At 40.3% G+C, this 27,686-nt stretch overlaps 1 protein-coding gene across 1 annotated transcript in view; it reads right to left on the reverse strand.

Annotated features, from left to right (window-relative positions):
- Positions 1-11,722: 11,722 nt before the first annotated feature.
- Positions 11,723-27,686, reverse strand: part of SHLD1 (shieldin complex subunit 1) — a 90,101-nt gene continuing 74,137 nt past the window's right edge. The window contains exon 3 of the mRNA XM_075204014.1: positions 11,723-12,241. Within this exon, the coding sequence (XP_075060115.1) occupies positions 11,775-12,241 (467 nt within the window). The 3' untranslated portion in view covers positions 11,723-11,774. The remainder of the gene's footprint in view (positions 12,242-27,686) is intronic.

Below are 27,686 nucleotides of genomic sequence, written 5' to 3' on the forward strand. Positions count from 1 at the left end.
CAACATCTGTCCAGAAATCCAAGTTTTCACAAATATGGTATCTAGAGATCTAGATCGTCTAAGGGATAATTCACAACTGGTACATCATGACAAACTAAACAAAGATGAAAGAAAAGCTTTGAGAGAAATAGAAATCTTGGATGATGTTCTTATCAACCCCCGTCCCAAAGGAGGCAACATAGTTAGTTGGCCGTTAACTATGCATAAAAAGAGACCTATAAACAACTTCAGGACAAGAACTGCTATAAATTACTCAAAAGCCACAGAGAAGAACTCTATTATAACATCATAAATGAGGCATATTGGGAAGGTATAATAGGGAAAACTGAATTTGAATTTTTAAAAGTAGAAAACCCAAGAATTCCAACCCTGTACCTACTACCTAAGGTACATAAAGACAACCTGACTCCTCCCGGCATACCAATTGTTTTAGGGATAGGAAGACTCATAAAAACAGCTGGCATCTTTGTAGATGCTCAACTTAGAAAACATGTGACTTCACTATCCTCATGCACAATAGGTACATCCAATATCCTGAAGATACTAAATGGAATCACTTTGGAACCAGACGTGTGGCTGGTGACAGGATATGGATGTGGAGGCCTTATACACCAGTATAAAATACAAAGTAGGAATTGAAGCAGTAAAGTTCTTTCTACAAGCAGAACCTGGTGTGGACTTTAATAACTTTCTGATCAAATTGTTGGAATTCATCCTCAATCAGAGGATTATTTTGTTTTTGAGGATAGATTCTACCTTCAGATAAGAGGAACAGCGATGGGAGAAGCTTGTGCTCCCACATATGCAAATATCTATTTAGGCTAGTGGGAGAGACATGAAATGTTCAGTGAGGAACATAAGAAATATATGGATTGCCTAGTCACATGGTATGGGAGACCAACATACTTTTGAGGAATTTGTTGGTATTTTAGATACGAATGATAACAATCTCAAACTAACTAATGAAATACATAGAAACAGAGTGAACTTCCCCTGCTTATTGCTTTCTCTAGGTCTGGACCTCTGTGGCCTTTCAAAAACAGGTCTGCTTAATTCCCTTATTCTTCTGAAACCCAAGCTCAATATACAGCATTGGTTTGAGTGAAGAAGACACTTCATACTCTAGTTGCTTACACAGATACAAGAGCAGTAAATGGCCAATTATCTAACTAGTGAAGATAATTATTGTTAACATAGTGGATAGATGGCTACTGTAAACAAATATTTATACAAGGAGAGACGTATACAGGTATTTTTTTAGCAACCATCCCAAAACTAATAGGTTTAGTACCTTCTGGAGCTTTAATGAGAAAAACAAGAAATAAAGCTGCACTGTATTTGAAAAATGTTGAGCAGACTGTGGTATGTGTTGGCCTTAAACAATTAGATCCAAGGGGCAGATTTATCAAACCTTCTAAAAAAGAAATGTGGATGTTGCATATAACAACCAATCAGATTCTAGCTATTATTTTCTAGAATGTGCTAGATAAATGATAGATAGAATCTAATTGGTTGCTATGGGTAATATCCACGTTTTCTTTTTAGAAGGTTTGATAAATTTACCCCTAAAACAGTTGGCTGATGAGTGCTTTGGCATGTTTACTGTCCACTGCAGACCAAATGTAATTAATTACCAAATCTATGTAGCATACCTCTCAATGTTCCCAAAATTGGGAAAGTTTAGGCCACACCCCCAGTTAAGTCAGGTTATAATCGAAAACTGCATTTTACTTCAGTGCCTCATTTGTAATTTTTGTTTTTAGTTGTTCTTAACAGTTTACTCATCGCCTACACATAGTTGAGGCAGGTTAGCACTTCTGCCTAACAGCACTGTGGTCATGAGTTCAATTCCCGACCATGGCCTGTGTGGAGTTTGTATGTTCTCCCTGTGTTTGCGTGGGTTTCCTCTGGGTTCCTCCCACAATCCAAAACATACCAATAGGTTAATTGGCTGCTGTGTGTGTGTTATGTAATTTAGACTGTAAGCTCCAATGGTGCAGGGACTGATGTGAGTGTGTTCTCTGTACACCGCTGCGGAATTAGTGGTGCTATATAAATAAATAAATGATGATGACATTTATGAGAATGTAGCCCAAAAAGAGAGCAAGAACCACATATAATGCAGTCAATCTACACAATTATTTAGGAATTAGGGGCATCACTGGTTCCTAGTGTATTGATTGGCTGCATGCTATTAATATTGGTTTCATTCCGCAATGGATGACTCCTGTTTGTAGGGCACACTTCTGTCATATCACAAAATACTACAATAGAGCATGTATGACATCTGGTTCTATAATGAACTAAGATTTCCAATAACATTAACATAATCCTTGGTACATAAAGTATGGAAAAAGGTATATATTGCATTGGATGAATGTGTGATCTGCAGAATGTCATTTTTAGTAAAAATAAATGGCTTAATAAAATATAAATCCATTGCTGGTAGTTTAGGTTAGCCATGCTGTTATATCTGCAGGGCCTTTTCTATATTTTACATGCTTCTCTTTCATGTCGAAGTGCTAATAATAGTACTTACAGCCCTCTCTGTGAATAATTGTTGTTTAACTTCTAAGAGACGTTGGTCATGTTTGTTTAAAAACAGCTTTTTTTGTTTTACTTTACAGAATCTCATAAGATATTCAGTGTACTATTTATAAAGCAATACACGTTCTCAGAGTTGATTATCAAAAGCACAACTGGAAATAAGGATGTTTGCATTTGTTTTTAACCTTGGTTACAAATGTTCAGAAGTCTGCAGAGCTTACCATTTAGTACAAATCCATTGTTTGCCTTCCCTTTATCTCCTTATAGAGCTCTTTTGTCAATCATATTGAGTTGTAATAATCCTCTTACAATACGATAGCTTGGGCATGTGGCCCAGTGACAAGGGGCATGTGTGACATCGTTGGGATGGATTATGATGTCTTCGGAAGTGTGGCTAACCCCACAAATGACCAGAAATTTGGCAGACGGAAAAAAGGTACTTATATACCGTGTAGAGGGATAGCATAAAACTATAGCATATACAATCTCTTGAACAAGCGAACAAATTGTTTTTTTGACATTAGTCCCTTTAAAAGAAGATTGAAAATGTGTTTTCGTGGGCTCTTAAGCCTATTCATATTCTAAGGCTACTATACTGTTTTTTATTTATCCTCCAAGTCCTGTTTTGTGTCTTGATGCATCCCACAACTAAAAGGCTTACTAACTGGTGTAGCAGGAGAAACATAAAAAACAGGACTCACTATATTTCAGAAATATTGAACAGACAGTGTTGTACGTTGACCTCAAATAATCTGATCCAAGGTTAACGGCTGCTTCGGCATGTGGTATACGGTTCTCTGCCAAACAAATGTAATTAATTCCCATGATACAGTAATTTGCCCACATAACTGAAGCTGTATAGCACACCTCTCAACAAGCCCAAATTTGGGACAGTTTGGGCCACAAGCCCAATCTGCTTAGGCTACACTCTGCAGGTGTGCACGCTGGGAGGGGTTTCTGGGTCTCCAGAAACCCCTCCCCTCCGCTAAAGAAGTACCCCTACATAGCGGCACTGTACTATATAGCAGCCGCGGCGCTGTCAAAAAAGCATGTATACAGCACCGCCGCGGACGCTTCTTTGACAGCGCCGCGGCTGCTGTATAGTACAGTGCGTGGGCGCATGCGCAGCAGCTCTCTCATTTTTTGGGTTTTTTTTGGGGTGGGGGGCAACCCCACCTTAAAAATCCTGCGTGCGCCCCTGCTCTGTATCACCCAGATAACCCTAAATTGGCATGGGCGTAAGTCATTATTCTCAGATAAACCCTTATTTTTTATTACATATTTGATTTATTGTAATTAGAGATGATCTGTTTGGATTCAGGCTTATCTGGCACAACTGAGTTTTACATATCCAAGTTAAGACTTGCAATTGCCCGTACTCCTGGCATCCAAGTGCAAGGCAAAATCTAACTTTCACGTTACGTTGGAATCTCGTGAGCTTATCATTTTGGAAGTGGGTGGAAATATATGTGGGAGCACAGGCGGAGCACAAATGCAGGGGGTAAACTAAGTAAAATTGCACGAATTAATAAGAAATCTGGAAACTTGAACACTATTGATGTGATTAGTTTGACAGATAAAATGCACCATATGACAAAAAGCAAAGATGTAAAGATACAAAGAAAACATTAGCAATATATTTACTTTATTCTTTTTATAGCAAGTTATTATTTTAAATATAAAAAGGATATTGATTAATTGACATAAATTGCTGATTACAAACAGACATTCTCAAAACAATATTATTTGACAGTGGCAGAGCCAGGTATAGAATACAAACAAACCAAAGATTCCAAACTAAAAGAAAAGTATATTTGTAAGTAAAGTAAATTACCATTCAGACAGTAAACAAACAACAAGTTTATTCTATGCTACACGTGAAGCAATTGGTTTTGAATATTGAATAATGGATAAAGCAATAAGTATTAGGCAATACTAGGAGTTTAGCAAATAGGTGAACACTGTAACAGAGCCACAAATTGAGATTTAGCAAAGGCATCTGGAATATATTAGTTAATAAATAAAAATATCAGTATGAATCTGCATCCTAACACAATTATTTGCATGCATAACTATACAACACGTGAAGCATTTGGCTCCCAACCCTCAACAATTGTACATAGGCAATATTAATAAATAATAATGATCAGTAGAGTATTGTATAGGCAAATTCAACTGTGTCAATTATTTAAGAAAAATGTAAATAAATGGTACATAAAATGCATTTGTACAGTTGCTCTTGATTGCAAACACATGTTCTAGCACAGCCGTCATCACTATCAATTTGCACTTACACCTGAACTGTAGCTGCTGCAAGTGATACGACTGAAAAACATGTACCTTAGAGATGCCCAACGCTTGAATCGAGGGCTGCTGCATGCGTTCAAGCTTGGCATGTCCTTACTCTACATTGCCTATGCCGATACCCCCTCCCCCCCCCCATTCCGACTATGAAATTGTAGGCTGTCAATTTATCAATTTGATGACAATAGAAGAATAACTATGGGCAGCACAGTGGCTTAGTGATTAGCACTTCTGCCTCACAGCACTGGGGTCATAAGTTCGATTCCGGACCATGGCTATGTGGAGTTTGCATGTTCTCCCCGTGTTTGCGTGGGTTTTCTCCGGGTGCTCCGGTTTACTCGCACACTCCAAAAACATACTAGTAGGTTAATTGGCTGCTATCAAAATTGACCTTAGTCTCTCTCTCTGTCTGTGTGTGTGTATGTTGGGGAATTTAGACTGTAAGCTCCAATGGGGCAGGGACTGATGGGAATGAGTTCTCTGTACAGCGCTGCGGAATTAGTGGCGCTATATAAATAACTGATGATGATGATGATGAATAATTCTTATTTTAGAGTTTGATGATGATGATGATGATGATAATGATAATGAGGAAGAAAATGTTGAGTTCAAATAAGTGGATGAGGAATTTGTTTATTGAGTTGCAGTAATAAGGCAGCTTCCAGTACTACCACATGCGCTAGATAATTGCTTTCTTATGCCAGGCCAAAAGTCAACCAGATCCATTTCTTGCTTGTGGACATTTTTCTACTTTAACCCAGACAACAAATTTCAAGGTATCTATAGTATTTGTCAGGCCAAAGCAAGGAGTGGCAGGAACCCAGACAATCTAGTTATCTCCTACATGTTTGCGCCATTTTCAACAAGTTCATTCCAGGGGGTAAATGTATGAATCTCCTATTTCTGCAAGTCGCCGGAAATCGGCGACTTTGCATAGGAAATTTAAAGCTGCGATGGTTCATAAAGCCAAGTTTTCTTTTACAATCCATCGCCACTTTAAATTTCCCAGAAGCTAACAGCAACATTGGTACCAGCTACTTACCATCACCAACAACAAGGCTTTCTCCATCTTCAGTAAGTCTAATGGGGATAATCTGCGCTTCCTGTATGGGGCGGATTATGCTGCCACTTTATGTTACAATCTGTGCATAAACATTTTTTCACAAATACTTGCACCCGAGAACCAATTTGTTTCTATCTCCATCTTCATCATAATCAAGTCATGTAAAGTTGGTATTGTAAATAGATTCCCACAACACAACAATGTCTTCAAAGAAGAATCCTTGGGTGCTAGGGCTGATGTTGCTGAATCTGAACGTTTGTTATGGAGGAGTGAGGGGTCATGTTATCCCTTATAAATAATAACTCTGCATGAGAAATAAAGTATGGAAACCAATGACCAGTGAGTCAATGGATGCTCTGTGTAAATATCTGCCTACAGCATGCTGCTTTGTATTGGCAGCTCCTGCCTCCTGGAATATTGGACTTTATTATTTGTGTTTCACTTTATGTGTTAGCGGTAGTACCTCTGATCACCAAAGGTGCTACTATTGTGCCTGCTTCTTGTCCTTTAGGAGTTAACCTTGTTGCACTATTATCCCTTGCACCTTGGTGTTTCCCTATGTATAACTGACACTTCCAGCATACATTGCTGGTTATTGTTGTTGCTTTCCATTCTGCTGTGCTTGTGGTTTACCTGCTGCCTGGGACCTCTCCATATCACCGCTTACCTGCATCAGCCGTGTACCTGGTATTTACTTCTGCATTTCCCTGTAATGCTCAGTTCTACACCATTAGGTTGTACTTCCAGCAATAAACATTATGTGTTTTCACCTTATCACTGGCTCCTTAGCTGTATTCCTGCATTGATTCGTAACACTCTGTTAGGATTCGATCAGTTTCCAAAGATTAGATGAGGCCATGTGTCCATGCTACCAAATCCCAGCTCATTTCTATTTTTCATGTACAACAATTCCTCAACTGTACAGGGAGGTAAAAGACAAGGTTATGACATCCCTTAAAGATTCCATTGTATAAACTATCCACTTGGACAGTATGGATATGTGCTACTGGCCAGGTGATGAACTACATGACCATGACGGTTCTCTGTTAGAGATATCAGCTTCAGCAATAGCAGTGCCCCAAGCATCAGCATTATCCGCCTCTCAGTCTAGTACTTGCACACAACAGGCCATTCACACATAAAGCCTCATTATACATCTTTTGTTTATCTAGGAACTATACCGGTATCAATCTGATGGAAAATCTTAGGAATGTTATAGCAAAATGGCTCAATCCCTCCTTAGGTTGAAATCTCCTTAGGTTTCCCCATTTCCTCATTTATGATTATGGAGCAAACATTGTGCTGTATAACTCAACGAGTTTTAACATATCCCATGCTTTGCACACACAATAAACTTAATTGTCCAAAATGTTTTCTCAAAAATGAGAGATGCATGCAAGATATACTGACTGTGCCCTGAAACTTTTGGGCCATATTTGGCATTATCCACAACCACATGCAGAAAACAGCAACACAAATATAATCGCCATGCCATCAACTGAAGCAAGAGGTAGTAACGAGGCACTCAACCTTCTAAGTGCTTCAATCTCATTTCTTGCTGTGTGGCTCTTGGTGGCTTGTTGCTGTTCAGAGGAGAGACATGTTACCTTACTCCAAAACACTGGAGAAGCATCTTACTTTTATGAAACCTACTTAAACCTTTTCGAAACAGTAACAATATGAGGTCAGACAGTGCCAGCCTGAATTAAATCATATCATTCATTAAACTAATGGAAGTGATGCTGAAGGACTATATAAAAATAAGTATCTTGGCCTTGTGGATCAAGTTCCTTATTCATTTCACCAGGACTCAAGCGTTTGCAGCATATTGAAAATCGGATCATTATTTTTTTGCAACCAAGATTGATCCTAGGTTTAACACAAATACAATGTCTTTGTTTCCAACAAACATTTATGTAATAAATGCAAACAGCTACTTGTGAAGCTGTCAGTTCCAGTGGCACATGAAACAGATGTGTGTTCAACATTTTCTGGAAATGCTACTGCTTCTATCTTACATAAAACTAAATTATAATCACATAGATTGGGAGTCAACACAGTACTCACTTGTCATAGATTAGGACATCCGGTCAAGCTTAAAAGAGCTCCCCAAATATCTTGCCACCTCTACAACATCTGAAATAAAACACTCTCTCTTATTTGAATAGTGGAAGAGTATTATAATGACAGTGCCTTTAAATACTGGAAAGGAAAAAAAATGTCTCTTTAGAGCCCCTTGTAAAGACTGCCCATGGCCTACCTACCATTCCCTCCTTCCAGTGTGTACTTTGAAAGTCTGTTTAGTACAGCCGGCAACTTTGCAAATGATCATCACAGGAATCTATAAACTATAATGTGTTTAATAACAGACAGACAATTTGAAAAATAATCTGTTAAGATGATTCTAGTAGGGATCAGCTTTTACTGGGTGATGATCAGGAGATGAGTGCTGACACTGACGATTACAAGTTAATTTAGGAAGATGCCCACTTTGAGCACTCAACCTTTATCCATATTCCAAAAAGAAAGGAAAATCTTCCATTTTCCCAATTGAGGACCAAAAAAACACACAAGTGACTGGATGCACAGTCAGGTGAGAATAGCTCTCTTAGGGGACATGTTGAAGAATTTAGCGTTATCTAAAGAACCCACCAGGCGACATTTAAGAACAAGTAAAACACAATATGGCACAGTCCCAACACCAGTTTACAAAATATATTACCCCATACTACCCAAGTACTATTATCAGCGCAGAGAGGATGCCAAGAGGTATAACTTTTATTAAGATATACCAGGCACCCCAATTTTGCCACGATGTGGTAACCCTATAGGAACACAAAGTTTCAAAGCAATGGTTTCATTATGTTAACTTTGTCTCCGTTCATAAAGGATTCATAAACTAGCTTAAAGAATTTGTCTAAAAAGTAGAGTTGTCAAACCATAGAACACCGGATATAAATGAAATAAACAGGCTGACAGCCAACCGTGCTGCAAATCGGGACGCTCCGTTGCTGCAATAATGTAAACCTCCTGAATTGTTGGTTGGTTTTGTCCCAACACATTTTACGTTACAGTATAGAATGTTTATTGGACTTTCTATATTTAACTGGCGTCTACTGTGAAGTGGGTTTTTTTCAGTCTTACAAATGAAAATTACCTTGAAAATAAGAAATAGATCACTTTCTTGCTGGCAGGAGAAGGCCCATTAATCATTTAGGGAAACCTGTGTCTTTCCATCTGTTGTCAGTCAGCTGAGTCATGTAGAGCTTCAATCATCTGCTACCGACAGAGTCATTCTGCTTCCTCCAACCTGACAACACGCACCAGTCTTTTCTTGCCAGCCTGGATGTAATGACACCAAAGGCTTGCTATAATTGTACCGGTTAGTGAGCATGTGAGAAACACAAACTACTTTGTATGAGAGTTAAAAAGGAAGATTGAGTAGGAGCATTCTGTGTTTCAGATGGAGGCGGCTGCATAGAGTGTGGTTATATATTATTGGCAGCCTTACTATTGCTGTCTAAATACAGAATACTGCATCACTAATCACGTAGTAACTAAAAATAAAGCTCTTAAGCTATTCTAAATAAACCTTGTAATATAATGATGGAAAAAGAGCTGTTAACTGTTTACGCTGGAACTGTTCTACAATGAAACAGACACCATAGCGTTGATCTACCATTCTGGAGGACTTGGCAGTGAACTAAACTGGCCACTCAGATGCCAGGATTATCAGTTACATCACCCAGAGGTGCGGGCAGGACCTGTCACAATATATGTACAATGTATACATGATTGTGTTGGCTGTTATCGCTGCAGCCCAATAACTTTGGATATGGGTTAACTCTATAGAGAGGAATCTTGGAATAGTTATTATCACCCATAAATAATTTCACCTTTAACCATAAATAGACTCAATGATACTAACAAGCTGATTTAGTCACTTCACTATTAAATTAGATGCCCTAATGGCCACCACAGAAGACTACGTTTGGTTTATTTTGGGATGCACAGAATCCAAAATTACTACAATTCGAATGGCCAAAAGGTCGGAGGAGGGCTGGGAAATTTTAGACTGGGGGCAAGTTTTAAAGGAAAAAAATTAAGGTGGCCCAGTGACTCATCCCAAAGTAGCCCACTGTGGGACCGGCCCAGGGGCCATATGCCGCCCAGCCCAGCCTGCCTCTGCAAAAGGTCCACTGACTTTCAAAATCAGACTTGTATTTAAGAGAAACAGTTCAGATATAATGTAAAATACATGTGAAGAACTGATATTGGCAATGGATACATAGGGCGACTAAAGCTTTGATGTTGGTGATTTATAAACATAAGGCCAGTAGGGAGTCCATTGGTGTTGTTTGAAAGAATGTACCAGACAGACTTGCACTCACAACAATACAAGTAATGACTTATGCCTAGCTCCAGACACGGAAATGCATATAGCTGTTATAAGCAAATTCCCCTTTTTATACAAATTATATTTTTGAATGCATCATTATAAACTATGTACTAATAGAAGTCCCTCCTTACAGCCTTTTGAATCTCTGCAGTGTACCCTACTAGCATAGACTAGAAATAGAAATATTGGACTAGCCGCGTCTATGACCTGCCTCCCAAATGTCTCCTTTGCAGAAGCATCAGTGTGAGGGGAATATCTGCTTACATTCACCTACAGTGAGACTGATCTGTGCAAGGTGCGTACCTGTCTCTGCTAAGCTCTCACTCAGCACTGTACTGTACTGCCTGCAAAAGGATACGGTATACGTCTCCTGTGTTGCCAAACATGACAAATGAAAGTTCCTTCCGATGTCTGCAACTAAACCGAACATATAGACAGGAGTTTTCCTTTAAAAATTATACAGCAATCTGTGCCTGCTGTCACAGCTATTTGCGTGCAGTGCGGATCAGCTGGTGGTATGCAAATATTAACTTGTCTGAGCTCTAGCCTGTAGAATCTGCTTCATATTCCTCAGTGTTCAATAAGTTATTAACACCAGTAGGAAACAGCTGTCTTCTACAAAACATTAAATTACACTAAAATGGTTGAGCCTTGCTAACAGGAGGAACTGTATTTAAGTCAATTTTACTAGTTGCAATATGGTTAAATGTCAGTGGACCTGTCACCGTGAATTAACATGTTCTATTTTAGAAGATGATCATTAGCTAGTTATTCAAGCCATATGTTCTGCAAATGCTTTCTTTTTAAGTTGTTTGTTTCCATGTGTTTCGCCCCTAGCAATACATACACACTACATACTATTTAGCTTATCAAATTGATTATTCTAGCAGCTATACATGAGGAAAACAAACTATGAACATTGTTTTTACTAGCAAAATACATTTATTTATTTTATACATATGGGTTGATATGGAAGGAAGTTCTGCCGCAAGAGAGCAGCAGCAAGATCAGCCAAGGGGGTATATTTACTAAACTGCAGGTTTGAAGAAATGGAGATGTTGCCTATAGCAACCAATCAGATTCTTGCTATCATTTATTTAGTACATTCTACAAAATGACAGCTAGAATCTGATTGGTTGCTTTAGGTAACATCTCCACACAGTAGTCCTCCGTCTTTAAGGCACTCCATATTAAATCCTGCTTTCTGCATTTAACTTTGCTCATGTATAGAACCGCTTTAAATTTGCGCTAGTATCTAGTAGTTTAAAATAAATGATCAATCTTGCCATTGTATTTAGCAGAGAATGTATAGTCCACCATTGACCCATACATCCTAACTGATTGTTTTTTTGCACTAGTTAGGTCACTTAATTAAAAAAAAAAAAAAAACAATAAAAAAACACAAGTAATAAAATGAACTACTTAGTTGCTTTATTGAACAAAATAAAAATAAATGGTCACTCATGTTTTTTCCCTATCCATGATAAAACTGATCACATCTTTCGAAAGTCCTGGCACTGGTTTTATATTCATGGCTGATTTGGTCTCTTTTTGAGAAGTGAAGACATTGTTGCTGTGACAGTTCTGTAAAAGGTTGGTTCCTCCCTGATTTAAAACAATCTTACCCAACTGAAAGCTACGCAGAGCATACAAGTGGTTTTTCTTTTGCAAGTCTGCTATTTTCTCAGAAAGTTGATGGCAATCACCTTCTCCTGTCTGGCTGCTTCTTTCATAAAACGCATCCAAACTAGCTCGAATCTGCTCATCTTTCTTGTCTTGTGTCTTTTCCAGCTTGAGTGGAGAGGTTAAGGGAAAGTTGTTTTGGTCTGTAACTGTGAATGCATCCCTACTGTGTGGCAATCTAAGCGATGTTTCATCATCTTCAAACTCTGACTGTCCATCCTCTTCACAATCATTTCTTGTAGAACCTGAGTAACAATTAAACACAGTATAATTTATATTAAAAAATACACAGATATCAGGATGACTGTACTTTTAAATAAACAGTGTAACAAAATAGGCTTCCAGATATTGCATATGGTGTAAATGGATCAAAACATGGGGCCTGATTCATTAAGGATCTTAAATGAAGAGATATCTTATTTCAGTCTCCTGGACAAAACCAAGTTACAATGCAAGGGGTGCAAACTAGTTTTCTGTTTTGCACATAAGTTTAATACTGACTGTTTTTTCATGTAGCACACAAATATCAACTTTAACTTTCAGTGTACAAATAAGCTATCAAGTATTTGTGTGCTACATGAAAAAACAGTCAGTATTTAACTTATGTGCAAAACAGAAAACTTGTTTGCTCCCCTTGCATTGTAACATGGTTTTGTCCAGACTGAAATAAGATATCTCTTCATTTAAGATTCTTAATGAATATGCTCCTGGTCTTTAGTGTCTGCAAGGGGCATAGAGCTATAAGGGGGTGCAGACCTTTCCCAGCCAAACTTAGAGGTACAAATATAACTGTGACAAGAAGTAAAATGAGCTTGCCGTGAATGGCTCATTGTGTATTTTAATGAAACATGGGAGACCAGGCCATTGTCTCGCATCCTGTGGGATGGGAGACTCAATGACTCAGTTTGCTGAGAACGGCGTCATCTTGCTGGAGGGGCCAAAATGACACAATTAGCGGTGCCCCGCCCCCTTCACTCTTGTAATTTACCTTTCCTATAGGATACCCCGGAGGGGGTTATACATAAAGTTGACAAGTATGACTTCAGCACATGGTAGCTGTAGTCTGGTATTGGACTGCACACAAATAATATCAATTGGCCATAAAAGAGACAGCTGAGCTGGATATCACTGACAGCTGCTGACATTTGTTATGTAGAATCAGATAAAAACATATATTATGTCTTGTTGATATAAAACATATAAGATTTGACTAAAGCACTTCACTTACTAAGCACAAAAAATAATATATGTCAATTAGTTTGAATCAGTAAATTCATGTATCATGTTATATTAACAGATTACAGACACTGAACAAAACATCATAAAGATGAGCAAACAACCATTTAACAATATCCTGAAGTATGAAAAATTCTTACAATTAAACAATTTTCATATTCGTCAGATAAACTCAAATCTGAAATGTTCAAATTCATAACCGGACAAAAAACATTCTAACCTCAACTTAGGAACCAATGGTTAGTTCCACAAATCTCCAAGACGTCTTTCATACTCATCCAGCAAAGAAACTACTAAAGCACGACGGGTTATGTGCAAATGAATAGAATACATTCAAAAGTTCCGACAGAGGGAAACTTCCTTTCTTTTGCAAAACCTGCTAAACAGTTTATTTATTAAGTTTTTAATATAATGCCTACATATTATGCAGCAGTGTAGAGAGAATATGTATATATTCACATTAGTCCCTGAACCAGTGGAGCTTAACATCTAAATTTCCTACCTCACAGACACACACTAGGATTAGTTCTTGTCCGAAGTCAGTTGGCCTACCAGTATGTCTTTGGATTGTAGGAGGAAACTGGAGCCCCCGGAGGAAACACGCACAAACACGGGGAGACCATACAAACTCTACCCAGGTAGTGCCTTAGTTGGAATCGAACCCATGACGCCACTGCTGTGAGTCAGCAATGCTGACCACCGTGCCACCATGTTGCCCTTTCTATCGGGAATGACATAACATTCTCACAGATCCAGTTGTGTTCTGGATATATGCAAAAGTGCTTTGCTCTTCAACAAAACATCTAATTTAATCTGTGCTGATACAGTTAATCATATCTCCTACATATGACACATTTCATCACTCACTGATCTTTATCAGAGGTATTTAATAATAGACTGATCGCTGTATAAATCCGTATCCAAGCTCCAATCATGCATTTAATTAATTTATAGCTGGTTTGGTAATACAGTAATTTAAAAAGCTAATTCTTATGCAAAATATAAAAAAAAAACACTTTAAATTCCTGCAAACATCAATATCATACAGTTATGCTGTTTACATTCAAACATTCAACTTAGTATATATCTTGAAGAAAAACAATAAAATTAGATATATATTGTGGATATATCAAGATAAGCAAACACAAGATTAAGGCAGCATATCATAATGTCTTTCCTGCATAAATATCCTAACTAGGCCTACTGGCAAGAATGGTGGACGCAGATGCGTTCCACCATAAATTGTGTCCCCCTTCCGCTGACTGCTCGGCCGTTAAGGACAACTCTAAGTAGCCAGCCAGGTAATCTCATGCGGTAAATGCAGCTGCAGGCATTTGGATCTCCTTCTGATTGCAACTTTATAGTGCAAGCAGCGCTATTTCGCATTGCCCGTTATAGGTGCGGTACCTAGTACTGTGGTTTGTTTTGCAGTTTTCCATCTGGTTCTGATGCCTGGACAATAACCATTCTCTGGATTGCCATCTGCCCTGACACTTGCTTGGCCTCTGCTTGGACACTGGACCTTGTCCCATTTAATCATTTAATTCTGCCGTGTGACTACCTGTCTTTCTGCTGTTGTAAAGTCCACTGTGTAGTCTTTGATTTATCTTGGCGCTAGCAACCTTCTCAGATAAAGCCTCTACTAACACATGACAAGACTTGGGGGCAACTGAAGACTGGTGAGCACATCCAGCTCTAAGGGAAAGGGGCTTCTATGGGAGAAGTCCATGGTTAACCTGGGTCTAGAAGTCAATTCTGGCATCACCGGTGGTAATCGCTTCGCCGATGCTGAGAAATCCGACGCAGACAAGACCTACAAAAGAAAACCGATTTGCAGAGAAAACGTCAGAAATATACACAGCGGCAATGTCGGGACCACGAAGGTTAACTGTTAACTGCGTGCTTCCGACATTGCCACTTTAAATTAACATTCATTCAGGGCACACTGATGTCAGACACTACTGCCGGACACCTGTGCATTCGGGAAGAGGTCCTGTCAGTGTTCTTCTGCCATCGGATATCTGGACAGTCGCTGTTCAGGTAAGTCTGTGTACATTTCTGTCGTTTTCTCTGCGTCGGATTTCTCAGCATCAGCGGACCATACCCAATCCGGCATTACAGGTACAATGTTTATTTAGAAATTCTTAAACTTATACAAGGTGGTAAAAGTACAAATTATTTATTCATACAACAGGCAGGTTCTTATAGTAATCATGTGATCACAGATATATATGTTAGGTAGATGAAACTCATATATATATTCGTGATTTTGTGCATACAAAATGTGATAACAAGGTTCTGGCCTATATCATCACTAGTTTAAAGGTCAGGGAGGAAACTATGTGTACAGTCAGCCTCACCGCACCACACACACTTCATTCACTTATATATGTGGTGTGCAAACAGAAGTTCACATCAGCTACCTCCATTCCGATCACCCATAAAAAGTGCAGTATAACCCCCCATTTAACCACTGTATTAATTTACATACACCATCACTTATAATCTTGTATATCTGTATAGATGAGAGATTTAAATAGAAAAAAATATCTAAATAAATTCCTAATGTTATTTATTTAAAATGAATAGTGTTTTCTTGCCATGGGTTAATAAATCTTATCAAGTGGGGGATGGGGTGGGATAGAGGAGTAAATGCACTTACACAGAACTGTACTCTCGACACATTGTAGACTCGGGGAAACACATATAAACAATGCTTCCTGTAAAATATATATATATTGTGACAAAGTGAGAGGTTTTCCACAGGCCTATAAGAGAGGAGTTAGATGTTTAACTGACAGTCTGCAGGTAAAGGCTTCCTCCTTCTCTAAGGACCAGGTGGGGGTGTCATCTGTCAAACAAGCTAGAAGGGGAGGAGAATTGTAAAGTATTTAAACCTGTATTGTGCATCTGTGCAGGTGGACCGATGCCCGACAGTGGCCGGTGTCTTGACAGGAGGACTATGTCTTGTCAGTGTTAGGTTGCCCAGTGTCATCCTGACGGAAGTGTGTGCTGTTTTGCTGTGATGTAACAATAAAAGTATTGTTTTTTTTCAGCAAGAAGTTGTTCGTGTATGCATCACCAGGAGGGTGCCCATAGCTGACAATCTGCAGAGAAAGGCTGCAAAAAGTTACACATTTGTACAGTAATGCACCTACGTTAAAGAGATACAGGTGGAGGACATATGTGTGTGACAAAATAATAGTAAAAATTCTGATTTAACTTATATATTTTGAAGTGGTTGAAAAGCATCTCTTTCAAGATCTAGCAGCCAGCTGACAGGTTGTGTCTGCAATTAAACAGAGCACCTGCAGAGAACTCCTTTTAAAAGGCAGAGTGGGAGTGTCATCTGTTCATCAAGTCAGGGCTGCGGGAGGAGGGTGAACTATTTAAACCTATCTTTTTTATTTGTGTACAGCGTGACTGATGCCAGGTCTAGGGAGCTGGTTTCTGTTACTTTAGTATTAGGGTCACAAGAAAATGTGTGCAGCTTTATGTTAGGAATTACTTTGCCATCCTGACAATAAAAGCAAAGCAGAAAGCAGGAAGGTGTTCGTCTGTGCATCACCTGAAGTGTACCTGCGTCACTATATGTATATATGTGTGTGTGGGTATAACAGAAAAGCACAGACTGAAGTCGTAACGATTTAGCAATGCAGTAAGAACAAATTGCAGGTGGCCATAAATAGGCAATAAATGAATGTAAGTGGAGTTCCTACCTCTGCAGCTTTGAGACAATGTATTGTGAAATAAAAGTTCCTATATTGATTTGTAATTCTGGTGCTTCAGACTGCACAGAATTAATATGCTTTGCAGACTACAGTATCCACAGGCAAGGGTATATTACTAAAAAAAATATGTGCTGCTGTCCATAGTTACCAGCCAGATCTTTGTTTTCATTTTCTAATCTCCCCTACAAAAATGAAAGTTAGAATCTGATTGGATGCTGTGGTCAACATCCCCTTCTTTTTTTGTACCACTTTCCATAAATGAGTTTGCAATATACAATTGCACTTCTACCAAATCCGGTTTAGATCCAGCAATTACATTTCTCATGCTGTTTCGCTGTTGACGACAGGGAAACCAGGAAGCTAAAAACAAATAGATCCAAAATTACACATTTTGGTGTGCTGTTTTTTGGTGCATTTCTCCCACAGAGAAAATTTTTATAATGATATAATTCTGCATGTAATCCACAATAACAAAGGACAGAGTATAAGCTCTAAGAGAAACAAAGTTTGCCCCAGGGTAACAAGGAGAGATACCGCGTACAAGCATGCGTCATGTTGCTGACTGTTGGGAAGAAAGTGAATAAACTGGTATCATGACCATGAAATATTTATATAGTTGATAGGTGCATGGATAAAATGAACTGTGGAACTTTTAGAAATGAATGGATGTACTAAAAATAAATGTTAGATTTGTGTCTTTATTTCTTTATAAGAGAGGAAACATTTACACATCCAACACGGTCATGGAAAGCCATGTGATAGTGCACTTTGCAAGTTCAGAGTAACACCATTCTGAAAACAAAGCGGTTTCAATGAGAAAATGACGGATGAAAGAGAGTGACCAGTCTTAACGTATTACAACAAATGTGAGGTCTAATTCTATACACTGTAACTTAGATTGTACGCTCCTCTGAGCAGGGCCATCTCTCCTCCTGTTTCCACCACTTCTAACTCTGCTCTCCAGCTACTTTGCCCTCCTCCTCGAGGGCCCTCCTCCCCCCTCTGGGGGTCTCCCTGTCTTCCGCGCCCTACTTTTGGGCCCCTTCATTTGCGGATACTCCCCCCGCCCTCACTAGCTGTGCATTGAGCTTACTGAGTTACTGTGCTTTATGTTTACTGTACTGTGCTGTCTCACCTTGTATTGTAATTCGTTTTTGTCCCTGTACGGCGCCACGGACACCTTGTGGCGCCCTATAAATAAAAAATTAATAATAATAATAATAATAATAATAATAATAATAACTACTGTGCTCTGAAATGTTGTAAAAAGGATCTACAAACATTTTATTTATTTAATTTGCTGAAAAATAGAAAACTAGGCTATCTCATCTCTCTTCCTTCCCTGTAATAAAATTTGGAAAGCAGCTATTAGTGCCATAAGTATTTCATACTTTGTTGCTACAATTATTTTTTTTACCATAAGGCAGAACAAAAATAGATAACAATGTCTGCAAATCATCTTGGGCCTGATTCATTAAGGATCTTAACTTGAGAAACTTCTTATTTCAGTCTCCTGGACAAAACCATGTTACAATGCAAGAGGTGCAAATTAGTATTCTGTTTTGCACATAAGTTAAATACTGCCTGTTTTTTCATGTAGCACACAAATAAGCTATTAAGTATTTGTGTGCTACATGAAAAAACAGGCAGTATTTAACTTATGTGCAAAACAGAATACTAATTTGCACCCCTTGCATTGTAACATGGTTTTGTCCAGGAGACTGAAATAAGAAGTTTCTCAAGTTAAGATCCTTAATGAATCAGGCCCCTTGTTATTATTTGGGGAAAATCATTAAAATAAAATGAGTGGACATCTCCTTTAATGGAGAAAGTATTTTAGAAGTGTAGAAGAGAAATTGGCATTTTTACAGTCATGTCAGCATCTTGTGGGGTCCATTTAAGAACAGGCAACAATAGGGCAAGTTTTAACCACTACCGTGAAAATGTCACCATGGCAACTGAGTGATAGTCAGTTCCACAGCGATACTAGCTTGATGCAGTAAGAAGTCTCTTTCCGTTTCGCCAGCCAGTCTGGTTCCCTAAGAGCATGGCGGATCGCTCATGCACAGTGAAACTGGAAGCCTGGATTTGAGCTTCCATTTCCACTAAAAAATGTTTAAAATATAAATATATATATAAAATAATGTAAACAATGCTTTATTACAATAATAAGGCATTTTTTATATATCCGGGAAGGCTGCAGGGGAATATATAGGTAGAACCTGTTATCGTGATGAGGACAATTCAATAAGGGACCGCAATAAGAGGATTCCAATGATATATGAACCATTGGGATCCTTCTTAAATAGAGACCCGTCAAAACATGGCGATAACCCCTTAATGTATTGTAAGAAGCCCTAAATTATTTTCTGTGCAAACAGGGTTATTCGGTCAACTGAGAAAAGAGAGGACAGTACATTTCACACAATTTTATCACATATCACAGATAATTCTTTTTTTGCTTCAGTTCTAATTTAAAGGCTATGAGGTGGGTGCTACACTATAGCGTACATGGGCTTCTGTGAGAAAAAATTACCATTATAGTGTATTTTGCATATGTAAAGTTCATATAAATGTTGAATTATCCTTTAGTATATACTGAAAGGTTTGTGTAATATTGTATTTCGACAAAACCTATTCGTTTTGGTTATTTGTTGCAAAATCACATAGAAACAAATAATAAAACACAAAACTATTTACAGATCACAAGGAAAAACAAAATCTGACAGCCAATGGATTGGATTGACCAATCTAATCTCTTTCATTTCAGTCTCAATTATTCATCTTGGCTTTAAAGATGCATAATATTTTAAGTGAGGATATCAACATAAAAAAGGAAAACTGTAGGATATGGATGCAAATTGCAATTGTTTTCAGTAGATCAAAAGAACATCTCAATTTCAAACATGTTTGCTTAGAATTATAGTAGATAAAAGTATAACTATTAAAAACAAAATAAAGTTGAACTAATGATTTGATGAGACAAAAAGCTTTTTTTTTGTTGCACTCATTGAATCAAAACAAAATTGGTTGCTCTGGTTTCAGCCAAATAGAAATTAATCAGAACATAAAAAGAAATCTTGGAGCATTATAGGGTATTTCAAAGAAAAGTAGCTTCCTTCTACTTAATGGAAAATGAACATGGTAGAAATGGAACAGACACTTTGAGACAATTTGTGTTTATTATGGCCATATACGATACATACAAACTAATATGTTTTCTTTTCAAATCATTCAATTAATCAATCAATCAGTCAATCAACCAACCATCCCTTTCTCTCCAAATTTAATGTCTTTTTCCACTCTTGCAAAATGCAACCCATTTTCAGGACTTGGTTATCAGTGCGTATATACACTGATCAGCAACAACATTAAAACCACTGACAAGTGAAGTGAATAACATTGATTATCTTATTACAAAAATTCTCAAAGTTGATTGATGTTTTGGAGGCAAAAAAAATGGGAAAGCATAAACATTTGAACGACTTTGACAAATTGCGATGGCTAGATGACTGGGTCAAAGCATCTACAAAACGGTAGGTCTTGTGTGGTGTATCTAGTGGTTAGTACCTACTAAAAGTGGTCCAAGGAAGAACAACCAGTGAACCATACATCACAACTTGCTGCGTATAAGGCTGTGTAGCCGCAGACCGGTCAGAGTGCCTATGCTGACCTCTGTCCACAGCAGAAAGCTCCTACAACGTGCATGTGAGTGACAGAACTGGACCATGAAGCAATGGAAAAAGGTGACCTGGTCTGATGAATCATGTTTTCTTTTACATCATGCCGACGGCTGGGTGCATGTGCAGCATTTACCTAGGTAAGAGATGGCACCAGGATGCACTATGGAAAGAAGGCAAGTTGTGGAGGCAGTGCGATGCTCTGGACAATGTTCTGCTGGGAATTCTTGGGTCCTGGCATTCATGTGGATGTTACTTGTCATGTACCACCTACCTAAACATTGTTGAAGACAAAGTGGCAGTGGTATTTCCTGATGGCAGTGGCCTCTTTCAGCAAGATAATGCGCTCTGCCACACTGCAACAATTGTTCAGGAATGGTTTCAGGAACATGACAAAGTGTTCAAAGTGTTGACTTGGCCTCCAAATTAACCAGATCTCTAAATCGGATCGAGCATCTGTGGAATGTGCTGGAAAAACAAGTCCAAACCATGGAGGCCCAGCAACTTACAGGACTTAAAGGATCTACTGCTAATATATAGATGCCAGATACCACAGGACACCTTCAGCGGTCTTATGGAGTCCATATGTTGTCGGGTCAGAGCTGTTTTTGCAGCCTGAGGGGGACCTACAAAATTAGGCAAGTGGTTTTAACATTGTGGCTGATCGGTGTATATATTAATATTGTCTAACACCAATCATATTCGCAGCTCTGTACAGAGATTAGTCCCTGCCCCATTAGAACTCATTGTCTAAATAAATAAATAAAAAAAACACGGGCAGAAAACTATCATTTGTGAAAGTGCAAATTCTATTTAGAGACATCACACTCCTATATTTACACACATGTGCACATTTTTGCAGGCCGGGATGACTGCATCTGTGGGAGTGCAAAATTGTGCTATTTCTAATGGCAGGAGCTGAGCAGATCAGGGGTGTTCCATGTCGACTGAGGGAAGGTGTATGAATTATCCTACTTATGAACCCACATGTGAACATAAGAAGTTCCAGCAACTGATTATTTAAAGAGGCCTTGTAAAATGATTTCAGTTTTCCATGTACTTTGAGGTGGCAGAGATCGGGCCTTGCCTTCTACTTTCAAAGCAATAAAAATATTCCAATATACAATTATACACTTAACAAGGGCTGTTCTGATGCACAATCACTCTCATGATTAATTTAAGACGTGCTTAACCGAGTAGCATATTTTTGAGGAAAATGTAAAAGTTGGAATGAATGGGGGCGTGGCCTGGACAAGCATGGAGTAGCACGTACTGTTACAAGCTCTCCAGCCTGAATATCCTGATATCTCCTGTATAGCGACTAAAATCGACTAAAAACTGCTTACCGAGTGTGGGAAGTGAACCCTGAAGCCCTGCAGATAAAAACGGGTCCACGCGATCCTTGTCTGACTCTGCTGGGTCTCTGGACCCCTCGGCGGCGTCTCCGCGATTTGCGGCCTAGCCGCGCCTTTGCAGCCTCGGCTGTTATTTCCTTTGCTCGCCTGAGTGACCTGACTTCCGGTTTTCGGAGGTCAACTTCCGGTCGGCGGTGGGAGCCTGATCGCCGGAGAGAGGGGGACACAGCCTTGAGCTTCCGCTGCAATATATCTGCATCAAAGGCCCTAGAGAACGAGGTGCATTTACACATAAGGCCTGCCAGCACATTGCCACGGGGAACCTCTGTTTAAAGTGGTAAGGAGAGGGGGCGGGGCTTAGCGGCAGCATCCAGAGGCACAGCAGACAGGGAAGGACTCGCTCCACACCTCCCGACATTCACCTGGATGGAAACATTATATGCTCCGGGCGCCATATTGCCTTCTGGCTGTATCCAAGTAAGTCACTGCTTAAGAGCTACAAAGCAGCTTGTGCACAATCTGTTTACACTGGAGACATAGATGTGTTAAGCTATTATCTGAACCTGCATACTACCAGGAGCTGTTTGGACTTTTAAAGCCTCCTACTGTTACTGTGACTGCTTTACTTATACTATCTGGTGGAGGGTGATTACAGCTGGCGGCCATCTACCAAGTCCTGGGGGGGTCGGGCTGTATAGTCTGCTGGCAGTACAACCCTGAAGCACAACTGTCTTGTTGGGTCTGGCCCTGATTCTCGGCCATATACAAGTTCATAGGAGAAATACTACCCACTTTGCTGTGTAAAACCATGGGGAAGCATGGTCAATCCACTGCTGCGGGAAAACTGGAACGTTTTGCCCGATCCTCCACGAGTGTTACTGGCTCAGGTGAAACATCACAATCTGCTCCCCCTCCTTTGTCAGCACCGCAGGATGAGCAGGAGGTCACATTACAGCAGGTTCTACAGGCCATCGGGGCGTCTGAGAAGCGGGTGACTGATAAAATTGCAGAAGTACAGGTGGATGTATCTCTTCTCCGGCAGGATGTACAGAAGATTAGGGAGAGAGTGGGCGAGGTAGAGGCCCGTGTGTCCACGCTTGAGGATGGTTCTGCTCCGGTTGGGGGTCGGTTGGAGGGTCTGGAGTCCCAGGCCTCGTTTTTCAGGCAAAAGCTCACGGATATCGAGGGGCGCCTACGCCGCAGCAACATTCGTGTAGTGGGGCTACCTGAGAAGGTGGAGGGCACTGCTCCAGAATCTTTCCTGGAAAAATGGTTAATCCAATTATTTGGCGCAGATCCGTTCACAGCCCAATTTGCAGTGGAGCGAGCACACCGCATTCCAACTCAGGCACCTCCGCCTGGAGCTCCTCCGCGGACATTTATAGCCAAATTCCTGCACTATCGTGATCGAGATGCTGTACTACGCCTAGCTAGGCAGAAAGGCCCAGTGGAATATAATGGTCAACGAGTAGCAATGTATCCTGACTTTGCTCTAGATGTTCAAAAAAATAGGGCCCAGTTTATCCCGGTGAAGAGAAGATTGCGTGACTTACAGATCCCATATGCCATGATCTTCCCTGCTAGACTGCGTGTGGTCTCAGAGGGTCGCACATCCTTCTTTGATACACCGCGTGAGGCTGCTACCTGGCTGGATCGTCTGGCTGCTGGAGGACGCTGAAACGGGATGTCAGATGAGCAGTTTAGCATCCCTCTACTTTGTCCTTGGGACACTCTGGTGCTGAGTTACATTATGCAATATGTATTGTGTTCTTCTTGGTACTTGCTACGCTCATTAAGGTTTAAAATGTGTTGATGAGAAAGAAAGTTGCTCTAAGGCTCATATATGAGGTAACGGGCTGGAGAGCCCATGGCTTTAAGGCCTATTCTGGTCTCAGTTTGCCCCCCCTTATTTTCCATTTGTTTCTTTTCTTTGTCCTTGTACTCTATTTTTGTTTACCCTCCTTGTTGGCGGGCGGCCTGTCTTGTTGAGCTCGGGCTGTTTTGCACAGTGCGGGCTTGACGGGTGGCTGTGTGCTGGCTTGTTGGGCATCCTAAGTTAATTACTGTTCGGGTCTGAGGTATACTTTAGTTGGGTGGAGTATACAGGGTGGGGGTAGGGGTTTAGTGTTAAGGTTACTAATTTAGTTTGAGTGCAGTTATGTGTTCGCAAAAATATGACCAATGCTTTTGTAAGACTACATCTATACTTGATTATGTATGCTCTGCGGGGCTGTGGGATACGGGGCAGTGGGTCTCGGGGGAAATGTTACAAGATTTTATGCTTTATGTATGTGTTCTGGTACATCTGACAGGGAGCTGAGAATCCTCTCCTGGAATGTTCGAGGTTTAAATAACAGTGTAAAGCGCTCCCTTGTTATACGTCAAATTAGGAAAAATGATCCTGACATAATTTGTTTATTGGAGACCCATCTGCATGGTGAAAGAACACTCTCCCTTAAAAAGTCATGGGTAGGTGGTGCGTACCACTCCACACACACAACTCATTCTCGAGGGGTTACTGTATTGGTTCATAAGCGCCTTAGTTTCACCCTGGAAAAAATACAGGTGGATCCAATAGGGAGATTTGTTTTAATGAAATCTGTCATTAATTGGGTTCCGGTGCTCCTTCTTGTGGTGTATATACCCCCTCCACATAATAGTGAAGTTTTAAAAAAATGTGGTGAGTTTATGGCAATGTCTCCAGAGATTCCTACCATATGTATAGGGGACTTTAACAATGTGATGAATAAATCTTTAGATAGATGGCGGGAACAAAATCTTGCAGTTAGTGACTCTGTGTCGGCCTTTGCTGCCCTGGTAGGGGAGTTGGGCTTGGTTGATGTCTGGCGCTTAAGATATCCAGAAGAGGTGCAATTCTCCTGTTTTTCTACATCATACAATGCATTTTCTAGGATTGATATGGCTTTGTTGTCGCATTCTCTGGTGCCGGCGGTACGGGGGGTGGAATACAAGGCTAGAGGAATTTCTGATCACTCGCCTCTTCTTCTGAATATTGACTTTGCTATTGTTAGAGGTCAGTCCTTTTGGAAGTTGAACCCCTTCTGGCTCTCCTTGATGGGTACAGGGGCAACATTGGTGGCTCAGTGGGAAGGGTTTTTCATGGATAACTCTGGTACAGCACGACCCCCTATGGTATGGGACACTTTTAAAGCTTTTCTGAGGGGGACATTAATTGCTAGTGTGGCGGAAATAAAAAAGTCGTCTAGGCATAAAGAAAAAGAATTGGAGGACACATGCAAATTACTAGAAAGGCAATATATAAATTGTAGGACTGAGGCCTCAAGATGTGTTTGGCAGGTGGCTCAGAGGGAGTGGGTAAACTATGTGTTTGATAAATCTAAACGTAAGTTTCTTTTCTCTAAACATGTGCAGTATGCTGAGGGAGACAGAAATGGCAGTTTCTTGGCATACCTGGCAAGGGTTGAGAGGGCTAATGCGGCTGTTCCAGTTATTTGTGATGAAAGTGGGGCTAAGAAATTCCTGATGCCTGATATTGTTGAGGTTTTTTACAAATATTACGCTAATACATATAAGTCACAGGTTCAATATGATTTGGCCACCTTACAAGTATACTTAGATGCTATTATTCTTCCCACACTCTCTGCGGCTAGTAGGGAGTATTTGGACTCTCCTTTTACTGAAGAAGAGATTGATATGGCCATTATGTCATTCCCTAATGGAAAGGCGCCTGGAATAGATGGCATACCCATTGAAGTATATAAAAAACATCGATCCTTTTTTGTAGCTAAATTGTTGGGAACACTCGGCGAGCTGTGCGGGGCCAACGCCCTCTCCCCCTCCATGATGGAGGCAGTGGTGGTGGTGATACCTAAATCAGGTAAAGATCCATTGTACCCAGAGTCATATCGCCCGATCTCACTCCTGACGTGTGATGTAAAGATCTTGGCTAAACTGCTGGCACTGAGGCTAAATAGGGTGGTGTTGGAATTGATTCACCCGGATCAGACTGGGTTCATGCCGGGCAAGTCCACATCTATTAACCTTAGGAGGTTATATACCCTCCTACAGGTGCGGTCGCCTCCTGAGGAGAGTGAAGTGGTGGTATCCCTCGACGCGGCTAAGGCGTTCGACTCGGTGGAGTGGCTGTACCTGTGGGAGGTGTTGGGTTCCAACTTCATAAAATGGGTTAAGTTACTTTATTCACATCCTGTAGCTCGGGTATGTGTAAATGGCCACCTCTCCCAGCCATTTAAATTGGAAAGAGGCACTAGACAGGGATGCCCACTGTCTCCTGCTTTGTTCGCACTAGCAATAGAACCACTGGCCTGCCTTATTCGCAATAATAAAGATATTAAGGGACTTCAATCAGAGCATAGGGAAGATAAGGTGGCGTTATACGCTGATGATATGCTGCTGTTCCTTGCTGACCATAAAGAGTCTCTGGGTACTCTCCTGAGGGTGGTTGATTGTTTTGGGGTATTCTCTGGTCTGAAAATCAATTGGGATAAGTCCAGTGTGTTCCCAGTGGGTTGGAAATGTCCAATTACTCCACTAAAAGATCTCCAACTGAGGTGGACACCAAAATTTAAGTACCTGGGATTGTGGATCACTAACACCCCCTCAGAATTTATGGAACTAAATTTACAGCCTCAGGTTGAATATCTTAAATAAAAAATACATGTGTGGAGGAAGCTCCCTCTTTCTGTGTCTGGCAGGATAAACTTAATTAAGATGGTGGTGCAGCCAAGGTTTTTATATATACTTCAGCAATCACCTATATATATCCCACCCTCTTTCTTTCGCAGTGTTGACCGTTATTTGACCTCTCTGGTCTGGGGAGGGGGGAGGGCTAAGGTTAAGCTCAGCTCGCTGTGCAGGTCCAGGGCTGGTGGTGGTCTTGCGTTTCCAAATTTAAAATTGTACTATATTGCTTCTCAACTGACCCACCTCAAGGCATGGATTTCCGATCCGGGTTACCAGGATCTACACTGGATATTAGTTCATCAATTCAATGCCAATCATACGCCTTTGCAGGCACTGTTGTCCGGGAGGCTCGGCCCACAGGCTTCTCCGCTCCTGATTCAGGCAATTAAGATTTGGGCAGTCAGTAATAAAATGGTGGGATTCACAGATATAGATCCATGTACTCCTATTTGGGGGGCGAGGAGATTGAGGGAGTTGGACACAGTGGTGGGGTCCAGGCGGTGGTCCCGGTATGGTGTAGTGGCTGTAGGTCAACTGTATGAAGTAAATGTTCTTAAATCTTTTGAACAGTTGTCCAGGGAATTTTCTGTGCCTAGAACAATGTTCTTTTCCTACCTCCAACTGAGACATGCCATGTACACACAATTCAAAGGGGAGTCACCAGTGGTTGCCATAGCCCCACTGAGAAAGCAGTTACAGGCTTTGAGCAACAGGGGTCTGATTTCATGTATGTACTCCTGTCTTTTGTATGAATCCACTGTAAATGACTTGAATGACCTGAGAAATCAATGGGAAATAGATATTGGTCCCTTAACAGACAAAGAATGGGGGATGGTCACGGATAGCACTAGTGGCTACACAGCATCATTAAAATTCCAGCAAATACAGGTGTTCATTTTGCATAGGGCCTACTTGACTCCTATTAGGCTGGCTAAGTTCCGCCCTGATAGCACTTCTAAATGTCCAAAATGTAGTTCGGAAAATGGCAATTTCTGGCATCTC

Source organism: Mixophyes fleayi, chromosome 3, assembly GCF_038048845.1.
Source record: "Mixophyes fleayi isolate aMixFle1 chromosome 3, aMixFle1.hap1, whole genome shotgun sequence".
Taxonomy (NCBI): domain Eukaryota; kingdom Metazoa; phylum Chordata; class Amphibia; order Anura; family Limnodynastidae; genus Mixophyes; species Mixophyes fleayi.